The 22,046-nt window shown below is 42.2% G+C and overlaps 1 protein-coding gene across 3 annotated transcripts in view; it reads right to left on the bottom strand.

The window, feature by feature from the left end:
• rtn1a (reticulon 1a) overlaps window positions 1-21,808 on the bottom strand; it is a 234,042-nt gene extending 212,234 nt beyond the window's left edge. For 2 of the 3 annotated variants that reach the window (XM_043697266.1, XM_043697267.1), the window contains exon 1: window positions 21,445-21,808. In XM_043697266.1, the coding sequence (XP_043553201.1) occupies window positions 21,445-21,667 (223 nt within the window). In that variant the 5' untranslated portion in view covers window positions 21,668-21,808. The remainder of the gene's footprint in view (window positions 1-21,444) is intronic. The other variant, XM_043697271.1, reaches the window with a different exon arrangement.
• Window positions 21,809-22,046: the final 238 nt, after the last annotated feature.

Raw genomic sequence — 22,046 nt, 5'->3', positions numbered from 1 at the left:
TATCTCAATTGTATTTTAATTATATCATGTAGGAAGGATTAGAGTTGAAATATCTAAAAATATTGGTTGCTTGTCAGATTGTTATTGGCTTCAGACAGTTAAATGTACAGACCATTTTATCCTCTCCAGTAATCTCCAGTCTACCCAACTAATTAAGAAATTCCCAATGCTAATTAATACATTTTGCCATATGAGTATCACAATCAAGAGGAAGCATTCAACTCCCAAACAGGTCACATGCCTAATTGCACTCATTTAGTTTCACATAAAACTGCTAATTTATTTTCTTCCTTCACAAGAGATTTGACTTTCTATAACAGACATTAGGGTAGCAGTTTTTCGATCTGATTGGGCTTTAGTCTATAGGTAAACAGTACTTATTTTTTGGAAAACGTTTTGCTTTTCTCAGAATAATGCGGCAGTCCCCAGACCAACAAAAACAAACAAACCCCAGGTTCTCTAATAAGGGACATTTTTTCCATTTCTAGCCGGATGTTATTTACTGCGATCAAGAACTGAGATGTTACACCTGGTCCCAAAGTTTTCTTGATGCTCAGAGGTAGGAGAGAACAAATTATCAGCATGGATAAAACAACTAATCAGTCTTGGTAGCTTAGATTCCACGTGAGCAACATCATCAGCATAAAAAAGTTCTTTGTTCAAGGTGTGCTCTATTTTGGTCTCATTTTGATCTAAAAAGGATTGTACAGCTGGCTGCCTGCCCTACAAGCAGGTAAACTTCCATATGTTCAGGGAAGGAAAATAGGAGTACAGAGGAGAAAATACCAAAGTGAAGGCTAGAACACAGTCCTATTTCACACCATGTTTCACCTTGAAAATGTCCTAAATGGTGTGAACAAGCAAACTGAACAGTACAATCTTTGTTGTCATGAAAATTAGCTAATAAGACTTGAGTTTTAATGAACTGCCAATTTTCCCTAAAATTTTGTTGAGTACAGCTTTGCTTACAAAAACCTATGTGCATCATATGATGGAAACAAGATGATGGTTGGTCGTACCATCACTATAGTTACCCCTAAAAATCAACTGATGGGGAAGTAATCACAGACAGAAATAAACATGTCTTGCTGGGGTGTGCTCTACTTTGATGTATACTCCCAGGTCTGTATTTGATAACTCAACCATGGCATGGACCATGAGGAAGTAAGGGAAGAATTATCATCACTTTTGCTAGGAAAGGACTTTCCTAGCTTAGCAAGCAAAACAGAATGTTACAGGGATAAATAGAGGGGACATCGTGGATGTAACATATTCGGATTTTCAGAAGGCTGTTAATTAGATACCACACATAAGGCTACTTAAGAGCCCATGGTATTGGAATTAGCGTTGTAGCATGCATGCAGGATTGGCTAACTTATAGAAGAGGGTAAAAACAATGACTGTAGATGCTGGAAACCAGTTTCTGGATTAGTGGTGCTGGAAGAGCACAGCAGTTCAGGCAGCACCCGAGGAGCAGTAAAATCGAGGTTTCGGGCAAAAGCCCTTCATCAGGAATACAGGCAGAGTGCCTGAAGGGTGGAGAGATAAATGAGAGGAGGGTGGGAGTGGGGAGAAAGTAGCATAGAGTACAATAGGTGAGTGGGGGAGGAGATGAAGGTGATAGGTCAGGGAGGAGGGTGGAGTGGATAGGTGGAAAAGAAGATAGGCAGGTAGGACAAGTCATGGGGACAGTGCTGAGCTGGAAGTTTGGAACTAGGGTGAGGTGGGGGAAGGGGAAATGAGGAAACTGTTGAAGTCCACATTGATGCCCTGGGGTTGAAGTGTTCCGAGGCGGAAGATGAGGCGTTCTTCCTTCAGGCGTCGGGTGGTGAGAGCGCGGCGGTGAAGGAGGCCCAGGACCTCCATGTCCTTGGCAGAGCGGGAGGAGGAGTTGAAATGTTGGGCCACAGGGCGGTGTGGTTGATTGGTGTGGGTGTCCCAGAGATGTTCCCTAAAGCGCTCTGCTAGGAGGCGTCCAGTCTCCCCAATGTAGAGGAGACCACATCGGGAGCAACGGATAGGATAAGTGATATTGGTGGATGCGCAAGTGAAACTTTGATGCATGTGGAAGGCTCCTTTAGGGCTGTGGATGGAGGTGAGGGAAGTGGTGTGGGCACAGGTTTTGCAATTCCTGCGGTGGCAGGGGAAGGTGCCAGGAGCGAACGGTCTTTGCGGAAGGTGGAAAGGGGTGAGGAGGGAAATATATCCCTGGTGGTGGGGTCTGTTTGGAGGTGGTGGACATGTTGATGGATGATATCGTTAATTTGAAGGTTGGTAGGGTGGCGGAGGCGGAAGAATTGGGAATATGGGACATTATTTTTGCAGGAGGTAAGGTGGGAAGAGGTGTAATCCAGGTAGCTGTGGGAGTCACTGGGTTTATAAAAGATGTTGGTGTCAAGTCTGTCATCATTAATGGAGATGGAGAGGTCCTGGAAGGGAAGGGAGGTGTCAGAGATGGTCCAGGTGAATTTAAGGTCAGGGTGGAATATGCAGGTGAAGTTGTTGAATTGCTCGACCTCCTCGCGGGAGCATGAGGTGGCGTCAATGCAGTCATCAATGTAGCGGAGGAAGAGGTGGGGAGTGGTGCTGATATAATTACGGAAGATGGACTGCTCTACATAGCCAACAAAGAGACAGGCATAGCTGGGGCCCATACGGGTGCCGATGGCTACCTTTGGTCTGGAGGAAGTGGGAGGATTCGAAGGAGAAATTGTTAAGGCCAAATGACTGAGTGTCGGTGGAAGGTACTGTTTGGGACGTCGGGAGAGGAAGAAATGGAGGGATTGGAGGACCTGGTCATGGCGGACAGAGGTGTAGAGGGATTGGATATCCCATGGTGAAGATGAGGCATTGAGGGCCTGGGAAACGGAAGTCTTGGAGGAGGTGGAGGGCGTGGGTGGTGTCTCAAACGTATGTGGGGAGTTCCTGGACTAGGGGGGATAGGACAGTGTCGAGGTAGGTAGAAATGAGTTCAGTGGAGCAGGAGCAATGGGTCGGCCAGGGTGGTCTGGCTTGTGGATCTTGGGAAGGAGGTAAAACCGGGCAGTGCGGGGTTCCCGGACTATGAGGTTGGAAGCTGTGGATGGAGATCTCCTGAGGTGATGAGGTTCTGTATGGTCTGGCAGATGATGGTTTGGTGATGGGGTGTGGGGTCATGGTCGAGGGGGCGGTAGGAAGAGATGTCCTCGAGTTGGCGTTTGGCTTCAGCGGTGTAGAGGTCAGTGCACCAGACTACCACTGCACCCCCTTTATCTTCTGGCTTGATGGTGAGGTTGGGATTGGAGCAGATGGAGTGGAGGGCTGCGTGTTGAGAGGGTGAGAGGTTGGAGTGGGGGAGCGGGTAGACAGATTGAGGCGGTTAATGTCCCAGCCGCAGTTGGAAATGAAGAGTTCGAGGGCGGGCCAGCACGGGGTGTCCAGGTGCGTTGGAGGCGGGCGAAGGGGTCCTCGGAAGGTGGACGGGAGTTCTGATTGTGAAAGTAAGCTCGGAGGCGGAGGCGGTGGAAGAAGTGTTCAACATCACGGCGTGTATTAAATTCACTGATGCGTGGGCAGAGGGGGATGAAGGTGAGTCCTTTGCTGAGGACTGATTGTTCGTCCTCAGTGAGGGGGAGGTCTGGAGGGATGGTGAAAACTCGGCAGAGCTGGGAGCTGGGATCTAGTATGGGTGTGGAGCTGAGAATGGGGGCGGAGCCGGTAACTGGAGTGGGTGTGGTGGTGGGGGAATGGGGGTGGAGTCATGAGCAGGGATGGTGTTCCCCTCAGGGTTCTTGGGGGGGGGCAGAGATGGTGTCAGTGGGGGGGACATTTTAAAGGATGGCAACCTATAACTAACATCTGCCACAGGGATCAGTACTGGAGCCACTATTATTTGCAATATATATTAATAACTTGGATGAGGAAAGTGAATGTTTGTGGATTACACAAAAATAGGTGGGAAGACAAGTGATAAAATGGCACAAGGAGCCTCCAGAAGAATATAGTGAATGGGTAAAAACATGGCAGATGGAATACAATCTGAGAAAATATGAGGTTATACACTTTGACAGGAAGGAAAGCAGAGCTGAATATTATTTAAATGGAGGAACATGGCATAACATTACAACACAGAGGGATTTAGGAATCCTTTTACATAAATCACAAAAAAAGCTACCATCCCAGTTCAGCAGGTAATAAGGCAGGCAAAAGAAATGTTCATTTTTATTTGAAAGGGAATGGAGTATAAAATAGGGAGGTTTAGCTCAAACTATACAAAGTACTAGTGAGACCACATCTGGAATATTGTGAACAGTTGTGGTCCCTCTACATAAGAAAAAGTATACTGGCATTGGACACAGTCTGGAGAAAGTTCACTAGGTTGATTCTAGATATGAAGGTGCTGTCTTATGAGGAGAGATTGACAGGTTGGGCCTGTACTGATTGGCATTTAGAAGAACAAGAAGTGACCTTAATGAAACATATAAGATTTTTAGAGTACTTCACAGGGTAGATTAAGGTTCTTTCTTGTTGCGAGACAATCTGGGTCCACAGAGCATAAGGTCAGAATAAGAAGTTACCCATTTATGACAGAGATGAGGGAGAGTTTCTTCTCTCAGAGAATGATGAATCTGCAGACAACTGTAGAGCCTGGATCGTTAAATATATTCAAGAATGAGATAGATTTTGATCAGTATGGGAGTCAAGAGTTATAGGGAAAAGGCAGGAAAGTGCCAGATAATCATTTCAGCCCTGATCTCACTGAACAGCAAAGCAGCCTCAATACTTCAGTCGAGTCATTTCCCCTCTCTGTCCCACAGATTTATTTATAAAAGCTATTTTCACTTGATCTAATATTTGCTTACCTTACGAGTATCAAACCAAAAACCGAAAGAACAGCAGATATTATGAATCAGAACAGAGGAAGGGTCACGAGACCCAAAACATTAACTTTGATTGCTCTCCACAGATGCTGCCAGACCTGCTGAACTTTTCTAGCAACTTCTATTTTTGTTTAGGTTTAAAAACAATGCCACCTTGCAAAAGGGCTATTTAAAATCAAGCCCCACTTCTTTCGGTTCTACAATGATGCCTGTTTACAGTTTGTAATCTCACAGCACACCAGAATTATTAATTTTAGTCATACCTACAGTGTTTACAAGTCCAGCAAGTTAATCACTTGGTTTATTCACTTTCAGACAATGTTTAGTGCATAATTAATTTTACTGCTTCATATTAATTCTTCTTCATAAGCTTGATTGCCCCCCCCCTTTAGATTTATGTATTATAAATGTGCACACATCTTAATTTTTGTTAGCACATTACATACTGTACCCCTTAAAGATTTATTTCCATATAAAAACCTACATTTTTCACCCTAATAAATGGTTAGGTAAAGATTCTATAGTCACTATTTTTTCAATCCAAATCAAACTGAATTTCAAGCTCATTTTTCTCATTGATTCCTCCAATAATTCCTGGGTTCGGCTATAACAAACTTTTCAATATTCTCTTTGGTCTGGAAATCTATTCTCCACACTCTGATTTTAAAATTGTTCAACTTGATGAACATTAAAATGATGAGCAATTCATCCTGTGCCAGAAAATAGTTACATTGTGTATGACTGTCAAGCCCCTGTAAAACCATTTCTATATTAAAAATCATTGTGGAAAACTTATTTTATTTAGTTATGATGTTTGCAGAACTATCCGGTTATGGCCTTTCTGTTCATATAGCATCTGCACTGGCTTACTTCTATTCTCAAATGCATGAAATCAACTTACCAACCTGTATCGAAATCAACAAATGCTGAAGATCACAGCGGGTCAGACAACATCCATGGCAAGACAGAGCAAGCTAACATTTCGAATCTAAATGACTCTTCATCAGAGCTGAAATAAAGTGTGGAGGGGACAGCATTTATGCTATGCTTAGGGGTGGGAAGGCTGTATGGGTAGAGTACTGGTGGAGAAAAGAGGTTGATAGTTCATATTAAGGGATTGGAACGGAAGAATAGCAGAACAGAGCTACGAGGAGAGAGGGTAGACAGAAGCGAGGGCTGCTAGGTGGGTCAGCTTTTCCCACTTGGAAAGGGACTTACCTTGGGAGTTGGGCCTCCATTTTGAACAGAGCGGCGAGGAGAGAGGGCGGAGAGAAGCGAGGGCTGCCAGGAAGTTTAAGTGGGTGAGATCTAAACCTGAACCCTACATCGCAGGACCTCCCTCCCACACACCTCCTCTAACTTACGAGTCTGTAAACTTGGTAAGTTTACAGGTTTTCATTTCTATTTCTTTCCTTCTCTTCCTTGTTTAGTCCTGTGTGTGCTTTCAGATTATCGGGCTATGGCTAATAGGGCAGTTGCATGTTCCTCCTGCAGAATGTGCACATGTCTCCACTGGCTACATCTGTGGCAAGTGCACCCAATTCCAGCTCCCTGAAAACCAAGTTAGGGAACTGGAGTTGAGCTAGACAAACTGGAGATCATCTGGGAGGCTGAGGGGGAAATTGAGAGGATGTACAGAGAGGTGGTCACCCCTCAGACACACGATTAGGCCAGCTGGGTTACAGTCAAGGGGAGGAAAGGGAACCGGCAGACAGAACAGGGATCCTCTGTGGCTGTTCCCCTCAGCAATAAGTATACCATTTTGGATACTACTGGGGAAAGCCATAGTTGTCAGGTCTCTGGCACTGTTGCTCAGAAAGGAAGTGGGGAGAATAGAAAAGCGCTAGTAGTAGGGGACTCAATAGTTAGACGAATTGACAGGAGAATTTGTGGTTAGGAACGGGACTCCCGGAAGGCATGTTGCCTCCCCGGTGCCAGGGTCCGGGATACTGCCAATCAGGTTTACAGCATTCTGAAGGGGGAGGGTGAGCAGCCAGAAATCATGGTACATTTTGGCACCAATGATATAGACAGGAAAGGGATTGTGGATCTGAAACGTGACTACAGACAGCTAGGTTGGAAGCTGAAGAGCAAGATGAGTAGAGTAGTGATCTCAGGTTTGCTACCAGTGCCACATGATAGTGGGGTGAGGAACAGTCAGCGAAGGCAGCTTAACACGAGGCTGGTGTAGGAGGGAGCGCTCCAGATACTTAGACCACTGGGATGCCTTCTGGGGAAGGTGGGATCTGTACATGAAGGACGGGTTGCACCTGAACTGGAAGGCACAAATGTCCTGGGTGGGAGATTTGCTCGTGTGGTTTGGGAGGGTTTAAACTAGTTTGGCAGGGGGTGGGAAACCGAACTACACGTATGCGGGAGGGTGTAGTTGTCGACGGGGCAGTGACAGGATGTAGTGAATGTATTGGGAAGGTTTTTCAAGTGATGAAGCAAAGGGATCGGTTAAAATGTGTCTGCTTTAACGCAAGGAGTTTCAGACATAAAAGAGTGATGAACTTAGAGCATGGATCTGTACTTGGGACTATGATGTTGTGGCCATAACAGAGACATGGGTTTCACAGGGGCAGGAACGATTGCTAGATGTTCCAGGATTTAGAGTGCATCACAGCTACAGAAATGAAGGCTGTCAAGGAAGATTTTTCTACTGAGTCAGTACCGGTGGAAGTTAGGAACAGCAATGAGGCAGCCATCTCATCAGGGGTTTTCTACAGACCCCTAATAGCCGTAGGGAGATCTAAGAACTTGTAGGCCAGCAGATTTTGCAGGGTTGCTGTTAGGGGTGACTTCAACTTTCCCAATATTGACTGGAACCTCCTTCGCGCAGATGGTTTGGGTGGAGCAGTTTTTGCCAGGCGTGTTCAGGAGGGTCTCCTTACGCAGTATGTAGACAGGCCAACGAGGGGAAAGCCCATTTTGGATTTTGTGCTTGGCAATGAGCCAGGAGAGGTGTCAGATCACGCAGTGGGAGAACACTTTGGTGACAGTAATCATAACTGCCTCACATTTACCACAGTCGTGGAGAGGGAAAGGAGCAGTTACCATGGAAAGATATTGAATTGGGGAAAAGGAAATTATGACAATCCTGAAGAAGGGCTTATGCCCGAAACGTCGATTCTCCTGTTCCCTGGATGCTGCCTGACCTGCTGCGCTGTTCCAGCAACACATTTTCAGCTCTGATCTCCAGCATCTGCAGACTTTCTCCTCGAAATTATGACAATATCAGACAGGAGTTGGGAAGTACAGATTGGGAGTAATTATTCGACAGAAAGGGCACAAATGTGGAGACTGTTTAAGGAGCAGTTGTTGCGAGTGATGCACAAATTTGTTCCTCTCAGACAGGCAAGAAAGGGAAAGATTAAGGAGCCTTGGAAAATGAGAACAGCTTACGTAAGGTGGAGGAAGCAAGGATCTACCACAGCTTTACAGGCTTGCTAGGAAGGAGCTCAGAAATGGACTGAAGAGAGCCAGGAGGGGGTACGAAAAAGGCTTGGCAAGAAGGATTAGGGAGAACCCAAAGGCATTTTAATCATACATGAGGAATAAGAGAATGATCAGGGAGAAGGTAGGGTCGGTCAGGGATAGCATAGGGAATTTGTGCATGGAGTCTGAGCAGAGAGGAGAAGCTGTAAATGAGGATTTTGCTTCAGTTTTCACTAAGGAAAGGGACCTTGTTGTGAATGAGGACTTTGAGGAGCTGGGAAATAGGTTTGAACAGATCAAGATAGGTGAAGTTGAAACGTGCTGGAAATTTGGCACATCATTTAGATTGATAAGTTCCCCAGGGCCAGACCAGATTTATCCTAGGTTGCTCCAGGAAGCAAGGAGGTTGCTAAGCTGCTGGCGAAGATCTTTGTTTCCTCACTCTCCACGGGAGTTGTACCGGAGGATTGGAAGGAGGTGAATGTTGTTCCTCTTTTTAAGAAGGGTAATACATAAAACCCTGGCAATTGCAGACCAGTCAGTCTTACGTTTGTGGTCAGCAAGATTTTGGAAGGAATTCTGAGCGATAGGATTTATGACTATTTGGAAAAGCACAGTGTGATTAAAGACAATCAGCATGACTTTGTGAGGGGCAGGTTGTGCCTCACAAATCTTATTGAGTTCTTTGTGGAGCCGATGAGACAGGTCGATGAAGGGAGAGCATTGGATGTGGTGTACATGGACTTCAGCAAGGCATTTGATAAGTTTCCCCATGGTAGGCACATTCAAAGTCAGGAGGTATGGGATACAGGGAGATTTGGCTATCTGGATTCAGAATTGGTTGGCTGAAAGAAGGCAGAGAGTGATTGTAGATGGAAAGCATTCTGCCTGGAGGTTAGTGGTGAGTAGTGTCCCGCAGGGCTCTGTTCTTCGGCCTCTGCTCTTCGTAGTTTTTATAAATGACTTGGATGATGAGGTTGAAGGGTGAGTTAGTAAATTTGCCAATGACACAAAGATTGGAGGTACGTTGATTGTATCAAGGGCTATTGCAGGCTGCAGCGCAGCATAGACAGGATGCAGAGCTGGGCTGAGAAATGGTAGATGGAGTTCAACCTGGATAAATGCGAAGTGATGTATTTTAGGAAGGTCGAACTTGAATGCTGAATATAGGATCAGAGCAAGATTCTAGGCAGTGTGGAGGAACAGTGTTCAAGTGCACAGATTCCTCAAAGTTGCCACCCAAGTGGATAGGGTTGTTAAGAAAGCATATGATGTTTTGGCTTTCATTAACAGGGGGATCGAGTTTAAGAGCTGCGAGGTTTTGCTGCAGCTCTACAAAACCCTGGTGAGACCACACTTGGAATACTATGTCCAGTTCTGTTCACCCTATTATAGAAAAAATACAGAGGCTTTGGAAAGGGTATAAAGAAGGTTTAGCAGAATGCTGCCTAGAATGGAAGGCTTGTTTTATGAAGAGGGAGGTTAACTAATCTTGGACTTTTCTCTCTGGAGAGAAGGAGAGAGAGAGGTGACCTGATCAAGGTGTACAAGGTAAAGAGAGGCATGGATTGAGTCGATGGCCAGATATTTTTCCCCAGGGCAGGATTGACTGACACAGGGGTCATAGTTTTAAGGTTAGGAGGAAGCTATAGAAGAGACGTCAGAGGTAGGTTCTTTACGCAGAGAGTTGTGAATGCACGGAATGTGTTGCTAGCGGTGGTGGTGGAAACAGTGTCATTAGGGACATTTAAGCAACTGCTGGACAGGCACACGGACAGCAGTGAATTGAGGGGGTGCATAGGTTAGGTTATTTTATTTTAGATTAGGAAAAATCCTCAGCCCAACACCATGGGCCGAAGGGCCTGTTCCGTGCTGTACTTTTCTATATTCTATGTTCTAACAATGGTGTGTCTCCTGCCAGATTTGAAAGGACAGACAGTCCCACTGGGATGGAGGGAGGGGAGAGAAGACACGAAAACACACTGTAACAAGCTGAAAGAAAGGGAAGAAGTGGGAGTTGGTTCACAATTTGAAGGTGTTGAACTCAATATTAAGTCCAAAGCCTGTAAAGTGCCTAGTCTTAAGATGAGATGTTGTTCCTCCATTTTGCAGTGTGATTCACTGCAACACTGCAGCAGGCCGAGGATAAACACAGTGGCATATGAGCAGGACGCTGTGTTAAAATGACCAGCTACGGAAAGGTCGGGGTCATGCTTGCACACGAGGTGATCCGCAAAGTAGTCAACCAGTCTGCATTTGGTTTCTGCAATGTAGAGTAGGCCACACTGGGTGCAGCAAATACAATACACAAGATTGGAGGAGGTACAGGTGAAATGCTGCTTCACGTGGAAAAACTGTTTACACCTTTGGATGGTGAACAGGGAAGTGGTAAAGGGGCAGGTTTTGCACCCTCTGTGGTTACATGGAAGATGCCATAAAGGAAGGGGGTCGTGTTGGTGGTTGTGGAATGGACTCTGGTATGTTGGATGTGTTTGTTGCTGGAGCTGTTTAATGCTTCTTTGAATGTGAAGGCTGGTGGGGATGAAAAGAGAGGTCAAAGGTAACCTGATTACACTGCTGTGAGTGATGGGAAGGGGCAGGATGAAGGAGTGTAGTGGAATTCCATAGGTCAGTAATGGGACCCTAGCTTTTCCTAACACTTATTAATGATTAGATTAGATTAGATTAGATTAGATTAGATTAGATTAGATTAGATTAGATTAGATTAGATTAGATTAGATTAGATTAGATTAGATTAATTACAGTGTGGAAACAGGCCCTTCAGCCCAACAAGTCCACACCGACCCGCCGAAGCGTAACCCACCCAGACCCATTCGCCTACATTTACCCCTTCACCAAACACTACGGGCAATTTAGTATGGCTAATTCACCTAACCTGCACATTTTTGGATTGTGAGAGGAAACCGGAGCACCCGGAGGAAACCCATGCAGACACAGAGAGAATGTGCAAACTCCACACAGAGAGTCGACTGAGGCGGGAATTGAACCCGGGTCGCAGGCGCTGTGAAGCAGCACTGTGCCACCGTGCCGCCCACAATCTGGATCTTGATGTGCAGGGGACAATTTCAAAATTTGCAGATGACATGAAACTTGGAATTGTGAAGAGAGTAGAGCGTAATTTGAAAAGAACATTGACAAGATGGTGGAATGGGCAATTAGTTGGCAGTAGAGGTTCAATGCAGACAAATGTGAGGTGATGCACTTTGGTCAAAAAAACATTGACAGCTGAAATAACTTCTAAAGATAATGCAGGAGCAGAGGGGCCTGGGTATTTATGTGCACAAATCATTTAAGGTGGTAGGACAGATAGAGAAAGTAGTTAATAAAGCATACAGTGCTCTTGGCTTTCTCAATAGGGGCAGAGAGTACAAGAGCAAGGAGGTGATCGTAAACTTGAACAAGACACTTAGTAGACCTCAGTCAGGGTATTGTGTACAGTTCTGGGTGCCACATTACAGGAAAGATGTGACTACACTGCAAACTGTATAGAAGTGCTTAATAAGAATTGTTCCAGGAATAAGAAATTTCAGATGTGAGAACAGATTCAAATTGGGACTGTTCTCCTTTGAGCGGAGAAGAGATTTGCTTTCAAATGATAGGTGGGCTGGATACAGTAGATAGAGGGAAGCTGTTCCCGCTTGAACCTGTACAAAAAGAATTGCAGTGATGAGCAATTAAAGTGATGTGCAAAAAAGCAAGGGTGATATGAGAAAAAAATAAATGTTTAAATGGTGAGTAGTTGGGTTTGAAATGCACTGTCTTGAAATATGGAAGCAGGTTCCAGTGACACATTCAAGGGTACACTGGATTATTACTTAGGTAGAAACTGAGTACAAGGGTATAGGAAGAAAGTGGAACATTGGCATGAAGGAATCACACTTTTTTGATAAGCCAGTGCAGGCACAATGGGCCAAATAGCCTCCTTTGTCACTGTACCAATTCTACAATTCTGTCACTACTTAAATCTATGGGACTTTAGCTGCCTCTTCATTTCATCTAAATACTGAGGCTTGGTGGCACCATCAGAATACATAAAATGAGCTTCCACAAGTCCCTGCTCTTCCTCTCTACTACTGATCTTGATCTACCTCAATGCTGGAGCGGCACGGTGGCTCAGCAGTTAGCACTGCTGCCTCACATCACCAGGCTCCCAGGTTCAAATCTAGCCTCGGGTTACTGTGCAGTTTGCATATTCTCCAAGTGCTCTGGTGCTCCGGTTGCCTCCCACAATCCAAAGATGTGCAGGTCAGGTGAATTGGCCATGCTAAATTGCCCACAGTGTTAAGTGCCTTAGTCAGGGGTATATATAGGGTAGGGGAATGTGTTTGCGTGGGTTTCTTTTTGGAGGGGTGGTGTGTAGCCAAAGGGCCTGTTTCCACACTGTAGGGAATCTAATCAAATATAGTGAATGCCAGTTTTGGATAATTTTCTCATATTATACCTTCTAGAAAACGAAGACATCATCTTCGGCCCACTCAAACTCCAGGAATTTTGTCTCACATTGAGCAAGATTTATTAATAATCTCATTGTTTTGTTTGATAATGTGCCCATCTTGAGTCCATATTCTCCCCACTACAAAGGCTGTGATATTTCAGCTGTATAATCACCCACTACAAGTCCATCAGGCCTTTATCGCTTCCAAACATAACTACAGTATTTCAAAGTTCTTGATTAAACCTCCTACCTTTCATTCTCTGTAAATATCAGTTCACTTAACAAAATGTTATACCTGTATGGTACCCTGCATCAAGTCCCATTCACTTATTATCTATATTACTACTTCATGGCTTCTGGTTAATGAACCCCAAATAGAAGATTCTTATCCTTGAATTTAAATTGCATACCTGTTGCTAACTAGCTCTGTAATGTTCTCTAATCTCTCCCCAGGAGCTCTGTTTCTTCCACTTGTGCTTAAAAGGTGGTTAATTTGGATTTTAAAATAGTGGTAAATATGCTTGGTTACGTTTTTGAAGGGCTTAAATAAAAACTAGGTCAGACAGTCCCTCCAGTCCAAAGGTGTGCAGGTTAGCCATAGGAAATGCAGGTTTACAGACATAGGATAGGGGTCTGAGTGGGATGCTCTTCGGAGATGTGGACTCCATTGGGCCAAATGGCCTGTTCCCAAATTGTAGGGATTCTATGATTCGATGAACAATGACTTAATCCAGTACTCATGATTTGGAGATGCCGATGTTGGACTGGGGTGTACAAAGCTAAAAATCACACAACAACAGGTTTAATTGGAAGCACTCTAGCTTTCGGAGCACCGTCTGACGAAGGAGCGGCGCTCCAAAAGCTAGTGTGCTTCCAATTAAACCTGTTGGACTATAACCTGGTGTTGTGTGATTTTTAACTTAATCCAGTACATGTGTCAGAGTACAGGGAGCTCTCGGAATATTAATGGAAGACTTTTATTGTGATGGTTTAGGACAGTGAGGTAAAGTTTGAGGGATATTAGCTTGTTTTTGGTTCAGGATAATCATGGACTGATTTCAGCTTAGAAAACCCAAAGATTAAAAATGTTTTGAGGCATTTCAAAGAAGACCTGACCAAGGTCAGAAGCAAATATAGTTTCAGTCCTATAAAAGGTGTGTAGACCAGTTCAGTTTATGGAGTACATTATTACCTCAGTAGAAAAGTTTATTTTGTGCAGCTTCCAGACCAGGAATGTTTGGTTAGAGATCTTCAGGTCATTAAAAGTTTAGAAAATCTAAGCTCTCAGTTTTGTGAATATTCATGCAAGATGACTTCACAGTTCACAAAAAAGAACAGAGGATAATCAGCTGCATGATCTGATACAGAACGTTTTTTTCTGAATTTGAAATGACAGTGACAATTTTAAAGTGACAAAGTTGGTGAATGGATTAAAATTTTGATTTGCAAGGTGTTTAAAGATTTTTTTAACGTGATGTTCTATTTCTAAGTTTATTTTTCATTTTTTGTATTTTGTGAAATTAATTTCTGTTCTGATATGTAAGGAACTCTGCAGTCTCAGGTCACTATTTTTCAATAAATGACCACCAGATAAACTATAGATTTTTATACATCTATCAGGTCAGATATTTTTCTGCGATCTGATTTGTTCAGTAATGACATCAGCTGACATCATAAAAATATATGAAATTGTAGCAGAGTAAGACATTTGTCCTGTCAAGCCTTCCCTTCAAGGTAATGACTGATCTCCCCAGTGCCAACTCTCATGGCCTCCAAACCGATATTACAAAAATATACTTCCTCTTCAAATATTTTCAGTAATTGAGCCTCCACAACTGTTGGATAGAGAATTCCAGACATTCACTACCCTCTTGGAGAAGAAATTAATTCACACATCAGTTTTGAATCAATGTCGTGAAATTCACGATTCCCCCAATCGTGGAAACGTCTTTCAACATATGTCCTGTCAAGCCCCTTCAGAATTTTGTATGTATCAATAAGATCTCATTCATCACATCTCATTCTTCTAAATTCTAATGAATACAGGCCTAACTTGTTTAGCAGTCCTGATAAGTCAGCCCCTTCATCCCAGGAATCAGCCTAGTTACTTAATCTATTTTGAACTCCATCCAATGCCATTATATTCTGTACACAGTATTCCAGGTGCGATCACACCAACACCCTTGACTGTTTATAAACTCCAAATCCCGAGCAATAAAGGCCAAAATTCCATTTGACTTTTTGATTACTTGCTGTATTTGCATGCTAACGTTTGTGTTCCATACATAAAATATCCAGATCTGTGTTGTACTTTTATGGAGTCTCATTTAAATAATCATCTGCTTTTTGATTCTTCATACCAAAATTTATGATCTCATACTCTCCTACATGAAATTTCATTTGCCAGGCTTTTGCCCATGCACTCAAACTAGCAATATCCAATTACTGATTTTTTTATGCCCTTCTCATAACACGCTCTCCTAATTACTTTTGTATCGAAAGCAAATTTGAATACATTGCCCCCTCCTCAAAGTCACTGATATAGATAGTAAATAATTAGATTGATCCTTGTAATACTCCATTATTCCTGTCTTTCCAACCTGAAAAAAAGTTAAGTGACTTTCCGCCAGGAGCTCCAGTTTCCTCCCACAGTCCAACATTTGCAGGTTAGGTGGCCATATTAAATTTTCTGATAATGTCCAGGGACGTGACAGGTAGTGATTTAGCCATGGTAAATGCAAGGTTACAGGGATGGGGATGGAGTGGGGGTGGATCTGATTGGGATACTCTTCAGAGGGTCAGTGCAGCCTTGATGGGCCAACTGGCCTCTGTCTGCACTGTAGTGATTTTATGTTGAATTAATTCTAGCTGGTTTGTTGCTGTTTTTATGCCTTAGTTTTTGGATTCGATTTCTTCCTTGATCAACTTTGTTAACAATAGGTTTCATCCTTCTCATGAAGTCCTTCTTTTGATCAGAAATAGAACTTCCTGAGGTGTTAGGAAATACCTGATCAATATCTGTCATTGTTCATCTACTTGCCTTCCTTCCCCTTAATCTATTTTCCCAGCTCACTTTTGACAAGATTTGGAGATGCCGGTGTTGGACTGGGGTGTACAAAGTTAAAAAAAAAAATCACACAACACCAGGTTGTAGTCCTCCACAACCATCTGATGAAGGAGTGGCGCTCTGAAAGCTAGTGCTTCCAATTAAACCTGTTGGACTATAACCTGGTATTGTGTGATTTTTAACATTGTACACTTTTGACAATGTTTTTTCATAGGTCTGTAATTACCCTTTATTTAAATTATGGACACTGTTTGAGACTGAAGTTGTTGTCTCTCAAACTGAATATGAAATGTTACCATGTTGTGATCACTAACCCTAGCTTACACTCTACCCTTAGCCATCTACATTTTGGATTGAACTCTCAAACCTAAACCAGTCTATTTCTCAAAGTACTCTGCTGCTTTAAGACCTTTCTTAAAAGCAACGTTTCACCAAGTTTTGATAAGCCCTCCAAATACATTTTTTGACTTAGTATATTTTATTTTTTATTTATTTAGATTCCCTACAGTGTGTAAACAAGCCCTTTGGTCCAACAAGTCCACACCGACCCTCCGAAGAGCAACCCACCCAGACCCATTCCCCTACTCATGCACCTATCATTGTGGGCAATTTAGCATGGCCAGTTCACTTGACCTGTACATCTCTGGAGTGTGGGAGGAAACCGGAGCACCCGGAGGAAACCCACGCAAATATGGGTGACTGTTTGCGTGGAGTTTGCACAGTCACCCGAGGCTGGAATTGAATCCGGGTCCCTGACGCTGCGAGGCAGCAATGCTAACCACGGAGCCACCATGCCACCCCACTAAATATGCCGAACTAAATTTCATCAAAATGCATTGGGGGTACTTTACTTCATTAAAGACACTAAATAAGTGAAAGTTATTGCTACAAACCACAAACCATTTATTATTACACCTGCAGCAATTGTGAAGGATCCATAACATTGAGTAAGTTCACTGCTTTACACTCCTTCATATTGCACAACCCCCAATAAGCCCAGATTTTGGTTTACTATACAAGGTAGGAAATGAGTGAAGCATCAAAAAAAGTATCACATTACGTTCCAGATTTCCTAATGTACCAGTAAAGTTTTAAAGGATGCTTGATTGAGTTCAAAGTAGTTCAAATTCACTCCTTTCCCAACAATTCTTACAGCAATTCCTGTTCATTAGGTGAGAAATGCTGTGTTTCTAAACTCACTTAGCAGCAAGTATATTATTTATCTTCATTAAATATAATGTAGAAATACTTATAACTAGGTTTTATCTACACTAAAGATCTAACATAAGCATCTTGATCTACATTGAGCATTGCAGCTTCTGAAAGGTAACACAGCATAATTCAATGTTCAAATTCACCAGGAATTATGTTTCAAAGACAGAATGTCAGATGTATCCAAATGCAAATCTATGTCCTTTCATGAGACTTCATAATGAATCAATGAGTAGCAGGGTAACAAGTATCTCAACACTTTTGTTTTAATTGTGTTTAGTCATTTATGAAAGACTGAACAGCCTTAGTTATTGTGCAGTACTATCAATACAAAAAATGACATACATGTTAATGCCCACTGTAACCAAAACACTCTGCACAAATAATTATTATAGGAACTAAAAACCAAGTTAAGTGTTTTTGAGAAACAGCAAGGAAGATTCATTTTAAAATTGTTTGGATAATCAGTTATACTACTCATAATGGGTCAGCATACCAGAATAAATTCCAGGGTATCTCCCAAAGAAACATACAACACTCTCCCATTCAAGTAAGAATTTTTTTTGTTTTGACTTGAAAGGATAAATGATGGACCAAAGAGCAAAGAATGTACAGAATGAATTAGACAATGTCAGTTGATCCATGATTAAGGACAAAACCTCAAACTACATTGATTTGCTCTATGACAAACATTACAAAAAAAAACAGTTTTGCTTAGAAGCAGATATTGCCGAGAAAGATCATTTGTCCAGTCTGAGAACATCCTTTTTGAAAAATCATAAGGTCCAACATTATAACACTCAACATTTCCTCAAACAATACCTGATTGTTGCCTCTACTAATCTTATGTGAAAGTTTTTAATACATTGCAATTATTGTCAGTGAGTTTTATGTTTCTCAGTTTAAGAGATGTCTGCTTCTTCTAATATCATAGTTTAATATAAAGTAGTATTTAGCTCCGTGTTTAGTGTACAATTACTCTATTAATAGATCTCTGCAAAATATCCTTTAAAGGCTGAAATAGCCCAAGGGATCAACTCTGTGGGATATCTCTAAACATTTTTTTGTGCTGTCCTTAGGTTTTGACTGGAAATAATTTACCATACCACTATCAGTTTGGCTACGGTAAGCAGAGCTTGAAAATCTTCATTTGCTGCTCGAGTCATGTTCAATGTAAACTGAAAAAGAAAACTGTATGCAAATTCTGAAGGAGGGTCATATTCCACTCAAATCTTAAATTACCCCGGTAAGTTTCTCTCTCTTCACAGATGCTGTTAGACCTGCTGAGTATTTCCAGCAGTTTGTTTTTAACCACAGTTCCTTGCGCTTGTATGCATTAAACCACATATTTTAATTAATTCACAAGATATGGGTATTACTGTCTAGGACAACACTTAATGCTTATCCTTGAGAAGGTGACTCCACTTTTCTGAAATACTTCCGTCCACGTAATGTGGGCACTCCCACTGTGCTGTTAGGGAGGGAGCTCTCAGGCTTTTAATGTAGTAACAGTGAAGGAACATCAATGCAGTCTCAAATCAGGTTGGTGTGTGGCTTGGAGGGGAACTTCTGGTAGTAGCATTCCCACTTTTCTGCTGCCCTTGTCTTTCTAAGTTATGGAAGTCATGGGTTTTGAAATTGCTCTCTAAGAAGCCTTGGTGAGTTGTTGTGGTGAATCTGTAGTTGTAGATTTCCGTTGTTCCAATCACTTGCATATTTTGATTAATATTAGCCTGAACTGCCTTCTCTGCTGGCTCTTCTAAAGTGGTTTGATTAATGCGCTCCAATATTCTGAATATAAACCTTAACTTGCATTTCAAATAATAGGGTTGCAATAATCCTTAGCGACTACCACTTACTCTAATGAGCAAATTACTGCTTTCTATGCTTTAATTTTAAAAAATTATTTGCAGGATTTGCTCTAAATTTTAAACTTCAAAAATAGATTGTGCTTGCAATTGTGTCATATTCCTTTTAGAAGTCAAGGGTCATTACATTTTCGGGCTTTCCAAACTAGATTTGGAAAATTAACCTCAAAATTCCAGTTCCTCAAAATAAAGCAATGTGACATGATCACTTTCTTCTGAAACTACATTGACTGTGGTTTACTAAATTATAAAATGCACTTACTTCAAAATGCTGAAGCATACACATTTAGTGCCAACTTCAAGTTGTTTCCCTACTGAGCCATACAATCAATAAACAGAAAATGGCATTTTGTGAGCAATGAATATTTTAAATGTCTGCATTCAAGATTGCAATGTGGGATTCATCTGACACTTGAAATATTCATCATTTTTTCCCTCAACTAACTAACAACAAAGGACTTCCCCACTAAATGAAGTGATTCTTTAACTTTATAAACAGCCTACATTGCATATTTACTCAAAAGTCCTACGGACCCGAAATGTCATTTTCAAAGCAACAATTAATTTCAATTAACCAAGCTCCAATAACCAGTGCATTTCAATTTCAATTTTTTCAATTCACTCTTGGGACGTGGGCATCACTGGCTGGCCAACATTTATTGCCTGTCCTGAGTTGCCCTTGAGAAGGTTGTAGTGAGGTACCTTCTTGAGTATGATGAAGGGCTTTTGCCCAAAATGTCGATTTTCCTGCTCCTCGGATGCTGCCTGATTTGCTGTGCTTCTCCAGCACCACTCTAATCTTGACTCTGACCTCCAACATCTGTAGTACCCACTTCTGTCCTGCCTTCTTGAGCATCCTCAGTAGGTGGTCCCACAATGTCCTTGGAGAGAGAATTCCAGGATTTTGACCCAGCAACATTTTTTGATTAATATATATCAATGATCTGAATCTTGTTGTGCAGAGGACAATTTCAAAGTTTGCAGATGACACTAAAATTTGTTGAACTGAAAATAGTGAGGACAATATTGTGGAACTCCAAAAGAACATTGACAAGTTGGTGGATTGGGCAAGTAAGGTTCAAGGCAGAGAAATGTATGGTGCTGAGCTTTGATCATAAGAACACAAAGACAATATAAAATATAGGGCACAAAGCAGGTATTAGAGCATACAGACCTGGCTATATATGTGTACAGATCATTGAAGGTGGCAGGGCATGTGAAGACAATACAGCATAGTCCTCTAGGGGCACAAAGTACTAAACTAAGGGAGTAATGTTGAACTTATTCAGGACATTTGTTAGACCACAGCAGGTGACTGTATACAGGTGTGAAAGCCACATTATAGGAAACATGGAGTGCACTGGAGAGAGAGTAGAAGCAATTCACTAGAATGATTCCAGGAATGAGAAGCATCAGCTACAAGGATAGATTGAAGAGGGTGTGATTGTTCTTCCTGGAGTGAACAAGGCTGAAGGGGGTCGGATTTAGGACTTCAAAATCATGAGTGGGGTTGACAGAGTAAATAGTGTGAAGTTGTTTCCACTTGTAATAGAAACAAAACTGAAAGGAAAATTTATAGATATAAGGAGATGTTCAAACAAAGTAAAGTTGACATTAGAAAAAAACTTGTTCACTGTTATGCAATGCACTGCCTGGAAACATCGTGGAGGCAGATTCAATTGAGGCATTCGACAAAGCATTGGATGTATTTTCAGATAATAATGATGAGCAAGTATCTGGGCAAAAGGCAGGAGATTATAAAGAGACAGTAGAGCTGGTAAAGCACAATGGGCTAAATAACCTCCTTCTGCACTATAATAATTCTGTGATTCTAAGAACAACTAATTTTATACTAATTTGATTTATTGCCCATCCAACAAGAATCAAACAAATGCTATGAAGTCAGATTTTGGCCAGACCAGGTGATAATATCCTGAAAGTTCACAAGTCAAACAGAGGGACCTTTATTTAAGAATGTTAGTGAAATTTCAATTCATGGTGAGATGCAAATCTGAGATTCTGGATTACCAGTCCACTGACAATACCACTACGCCACTGCCTTCCTTCTATTCACAGTTAAATTTAAAACACTGTCTGCATCTGTAAAAAAAATCCCAACAATTAACTAATTCAAAGGTTGCCATCAATACGATAAAGATTCGTCAGATGCCACAACTTAAGAACTTGTTTCAAACAGGAGTCAAACCTACTTCAGCCTCTTCTAAAAATCAGACTCAGGATTAGTGCCAACATTTTTAACAAAGAATCCTGTGAATCGTGCCAATTTCTAACAGGCAAGGCAAAATGCGTCTGCAATATTAAAAGTACATAAAGATTACATTCGGCATGTCCATTATTTTAGAAGTTGAAATTTCAAACAGCAAATTGACATTAATAAAAGTGTTTTTTTTTTACTAATTACGGCTTTCAAAAGCGACATAATCGACCCTTTAAAAAATTCGGTGAGACTGAGTATACGGGCGCATCTAGGGCTTAATACGATTCCAAAGCATATCTGCAGTCGGTCCACCCGCCCCACCTTACCTGCGGATGCAGTTGCCTTGGTAACAGGCTGTCCCCTGGAGTCTGGTATGAGGGGCTGCTCCAACCCAGCTCGCCAGCTCTCGGCTGCTGCAACTGCATCCCCTCCACCAAAAGCCGCCCCCGCCTGCGGACTGACACCTACACCACGATCTGTCTGCTCAAACTCCTCGCCCTCGCCCCACTGTCCCTTTGCAAACGGCTGAACGAAAGGATTGCTCGCCATGATGGATGGATGGACTATGAAGAGGTCCCAGATTTTTTTTTCAAGAACTTCTCTCTTTGTGCAACTGTTTTCACTGCTCCTCCCCGCCTCTCACTCTGAAGCCTGTACGCATGTGAAAATGGCTTGTTTGGTTCAGTGTTTCTACCCTGACGTCAGCTGTGGGAGGATGAACTTAAAGATTGAAGTGGCTGATGGGAATCATTCTGATTACAGCTGAACGTAAATATTTATATGCCAGAAATGAATCAATAATATTACCACCATTCCAAGTTTAAAAACATATATTGGAACATTGAAAGTGTTGACTATTTCTAAAATATCTTGAACATTACACCCTGTAGTCGCTGCAAGTTGTCCATATAATGAATTATTTAGAACC

Source organism: Chiloscyllium plagiosum, chromosome 10, assembly GCF_004010195.1.
Source record: "Chiloscyllium plagiosum isolate BGI_BamShark_2017 chromosome 10, ASM401019v2, whole genome shotgun sequence".
NCBI lineage: Eukaryota > Metazoa > Chordata > Chondrichthyes > Orectolobiformes > Hemiscylliidae > Chiloscyllium > Chiloscyllium plagiosum.
This window is presented reverse-complemented; position numbering and strand designations above follow the sequence as displayed.